This window comes from Danaus plexippus, chromosome 15 (genome assembly GCF_018135715.1).
Source record: "Danaus plexippus chromosome 15, MEX_DaPlex, whole genome shotgun sequence".
In the NCBI taxonomy this organism is placed as follows: Eukaryota; Metazoa; Arthropoda; class Insecta; order Lepidoptera; family Nymphalidae; genus Danaus; species Danaus plexippus.
This window is the reverse complement of record NC_083547.1, coordinates 4,637,907-4,641,503: the sequence shown is the minus strand read 5'-3', so window position 1 is coordinate 4,641,503 and position 3,597 is coordinate 4,637,907. Positions and strand designations below refer to the sequence as shown.

Sequence of the window (3,597 nt, the reverse complement as noted above, 5' to 3'; positions counted from 1 at the left end):
TACACACATGATGTTTTATTTCACAACCTAATTTAACAAAGAAAAAACATTTAGTTAACATGTCTCATATAAATGAGTTACGATCCGAACTCTTCATCAGAACGGAATGAGTTCAAGAAACACATAACAGGGTAATTGGTAAATGAAAAACTTTGAAGGCTACAATAAATTATAATGTAATATAATGATGAGATGTTTAGGCGGAGGCGAGGTCTAGCGGTACGTAGCGTTCGTCGGGCGGCCGTCGTACGGCCAGTTGGAGACGACCTGCGCGTGCGCTCAGCAGTACTCCGCATCCCCTAGCGACGGCCCCTCGCTCAGCGGCCAACGCCAGCTGGTTGACCACGCGCCTCTCCACCTCGTGCTTGATGGACCTCGCGCCGTAGTGAACGTCGTAACCGTCAGCCAGCGCACCCAGTACTCCGCCCTCCCAGCGTAGTTCCACCGCGTGTCTAGCGCGAGCCTTCTCCGCCCACGCTTTCAGCTCCATGTGCACCAGCGTCAGTAGTTCCTGTCTCGAGAACGGCAGGAAGTACACGATCTCGTTGATGCGGCCGAGGAACTCGTCGCGGCCGAAGTGACGCTTCAGGATCGGCCTCACCACCGTGTCCTTGAACTTGCGCGACACTTGTAACGCCTCTTCCGCCTCACCGACCGGCTCGCCCTCCCGCTCCGACGACACGTCAACTTCTATAACAATTTAATATCGAACTGATTACTATTAATACTCATTTGTAAACAGGTCAAAACTATAAGATAAATAACTTTAAATTCCGTTGGTAAATATTTAAGGACAAGATGAGATTAAGAAATAGTATATTTAGTTAATCTTATACATGCATTAGTGTGTGGTGTTGGACATATCATTTCCACATAGCTACCTGTCTTTGACTCATTGGCAGTAGTGGTGATCGGGCGGACACGTTGAGCTGAACGTGCCTCAGCCTCTCGCCGTAGTTGCAGTCCGTATTGTGCTATCTCATCAGCCGCCAGATTGGAAGTCATCACGAAAATTGCGTTCTTGCATTCGATAAGTTTCCCCTTGCCGTCCGTGAGGCGACCCTAAAAACAAATAAATTTACGTATGTAAAAAATATGGAGGTTTCTTTAGTTGCTACATTCTTTTGATTTTGTTTAAATAAGACGCATAAAAACAGCTCTAATAAAAACTCCTTAAAAAGCAGTCGCTAGTTAACTTGTTTATATATATTAATTTTCTTATTAGCTATACCTTGGGCATTTAGTATCAAGACCTCCACTCATTCGGCTCCTGTTTTTGCTTTTCAATTTAAAAATCTAATTTTTCTATAATTTATATACCTCATCAAAAAGCTGCAGCAGTACTGTGAGGACGTCAGGATGTGCTTTATCAACCTCATCAAATAGAACGACGGCATCAGCGCGGCGGGCGAGGGCGCGAGTCAGCTGTCCGCCCTCCTCGTGGCCCACGTACCCCGGCGGCGCGCCTATCAACTTGGCCACCTCGTGTTTTTCCTGATATTCCGACATGTCTAATCTGATGAAAGCCGCAGGATCGTCACGATGCATGTATCTCGCTAATTGTTTTGCCAGCTCTGTCTTGCCAATTCCAGAGCTTCCCAGGAACAAAAACACCAGCGGATGTTCCTCGTCCGCCCAGCCGTTCTCTTTCCTGCGTACCGCCGCGGCGACTGTCTCGATGGCGGCCGACTGTCCTACGATGTACTGTTTGAGACGTTGCTCGAGAGGAAATCTTCTCCGTTCTTCGGCCGCCTCCGCTGCCGCCTTCTCCTCCCACTGCTTCATATGTTCCATGATCAAATTACGTGTAGTGGATGGATCTCGAGCATAGTGAAGAGCACGTCGCCCAGCGTGGTCTCTTACGGTTGGGTCAGCGCCAGCCTCGAGGAGCGCCTTCGCCGTATTGGGAGAATCCGCTAGAGCTGCGTAATGAAGGGCGGTCCATCCCAAAAAAGATGCGCGAGCATTCATGGCACTGCAGAATTCATCTTCTCTCCGCTGCATCACTTCTAGGGGATGCAGGCCGGCTCCGTTGGCGGTAGCAGAGGCGCCGGCATATCGTTCCCGCATGTCCGGTCGCGCTCCGAGTCTCAGCAACTCACGGACGGCGGCCGGTTGATCGTTGGCGGCGGCGACCATGAGCGCCGTCCAGCCGAGCGAATGGCGCCGGTTAGCAGCTCCCCCCTCACCACCCCCACCGCCAGAGTTTTGTCTGTCATCACGAACTCCTTCTAATTGTCTGAAAATTAAAACATTAAACTTAGAGTGTCTGTTCCCAAATTATAGTTAAATATTCTTCCTTAAGACATTAAGTAAATTTTTGTTTTCAAATGTAGCTACTCATTATATGGATGTATGTTGTTTTTTTTATCTCTCCTAACCAATCATGATGATTAATGTTTTCTGTCCTGGTCATCCCTTAGTTTCATATTTAGATAATTGCCTAGAAGAAATACAAATTGTCTTGAGGCAGACACTAGGCATATTTTTTTTTATGTAATTCAGACCATTATTCATTTAGCAAGTTTTATTATAAAAACAAATGACAACTACAACACAATAGTATTTGACACATATATAGGTTACAAATAATATGATCTTGTGAGACCTCAATCTATTTTGTACCTCTGTATCAAAATTAATCTCCTGGTGTCATAATTACTTTTGATGTGGAAGTGATAAACATCTATTTGTGTTAAAAATATGGATCAGTAATAATATTGTAAGCTAAATTATACATACTTGCGAAGTTCTTGAACATTTCCAACTTTGGCGGCTTTAAAAAAATTTCTTTCTGTAACAAAATGATTGTTTTTATATCATTACATGTTTAATATATCCTCATCTTGATAACCATAACTTCAATTACAAAATCCCAATATTCCAATGTACATACCATTGAAAACATAATCCGCAGCAATGAGTGCTAAACCTACAGCTGCAGCACTGTAAGCGTAGCGGGGACGATTAGGTGAGTGATGTGATAGGGGAGCACTAAGATTCTTGGACACACATCGCCGTAATGGTACCACCGCTAAACGACCAGAGCCTACACGAAATGCTGCAATCACTGAGTACCGAATAGACATGATGGAAATAGCATCACCAAGCTTAGGAAAATATATTGTATTTGGAGTGTGAAACACAGTGCCGAATGAATTTTATAACCATTTTAAATATTTCGTCATTTTTTTGTTTTGATAGTTACTATTACAGAATTCTCACAGCAGCATTATGAGTTGTGATGTTTTAGACTTTGACAATGTAACATGGAAATGGTTTGACAGTAATATAGTACGACTTAATTTGTTGTTGCTTGTCAGCTGTTTCATGTTTTAGTAACCAGTTTATTTTATGAATGTGTTTTATTCATTTTATTCTAAATTTTATAATGTTTGATCACCGCAACATAGTGTGTTATAATAAAATATCTCAAATTAAACACCTCCGACATATTTTTCAGATTAAAGTAATAATATTTTTCCAATTAAAATAATTTTTAACACGAGATATTCTTTAAAGAAATCTGTACATTAAATACAGTTTTTTATGAGAAAGTATTCAGTCTTTGGCAAGGCAACATTACAGTTAAAGTCA

At 42.7% G+C, this 3,597-nt stretch overlaps 1 protein-coding gene across 1 annotated transcript; it reads right to left on the bottom strand.

Moving 5' to 3' along the window:
- Nucleotides 1-3,289, bottom strand: LOC116766240 (mitochondrial disaggregase-like). Its single transcript, XM_032656031.2, has 5 exons — nt 2,897-3,289; nt 2,743-2,794; nt 1,321-2,239; nt 882-1,062; nt 1-690 (listed from the first exon to the last, which is right to left on the bottom strand). The coding sequence occupies exons 1-5, from the start codon at nt 3,087-3,089 to the stop codon at nt 197-199; spliced, it is 1,839 nt and encodes a 612-aa protein (XP_032511922.1). The 5' UTR covers nt 3,090-3,289; the 3' UTR covers nt 1-196.
- Nucleotides 3,290-3,597: the final 308 nt, after the last annotated feature.

Bases quoted from the DNA above. Each gene is read 5' to 3' on its own strand.
- LOC116766240 (XM_032656031.2), bottom strand. From the start codon at position 3,089: ATGTCTATTCGGTACTCAGTGATTGCAGCATTTCGTGTAGGCTCTGGT. The intron at 2,795-2,896 runs GTATGTACATTG...ATTTTGTTACAG, and splicing joins TGCGGATTATGTTTTCAATG to AAAGAAATTTTTTTAAAGCC. The intron at 2,240-2,742 runs GTATGTATAATT...TTTAATTTTCAG, and splicing joins AATGTTCAAGAACTTCGCAA to ACAATTAGAAGGAGTTCGTG.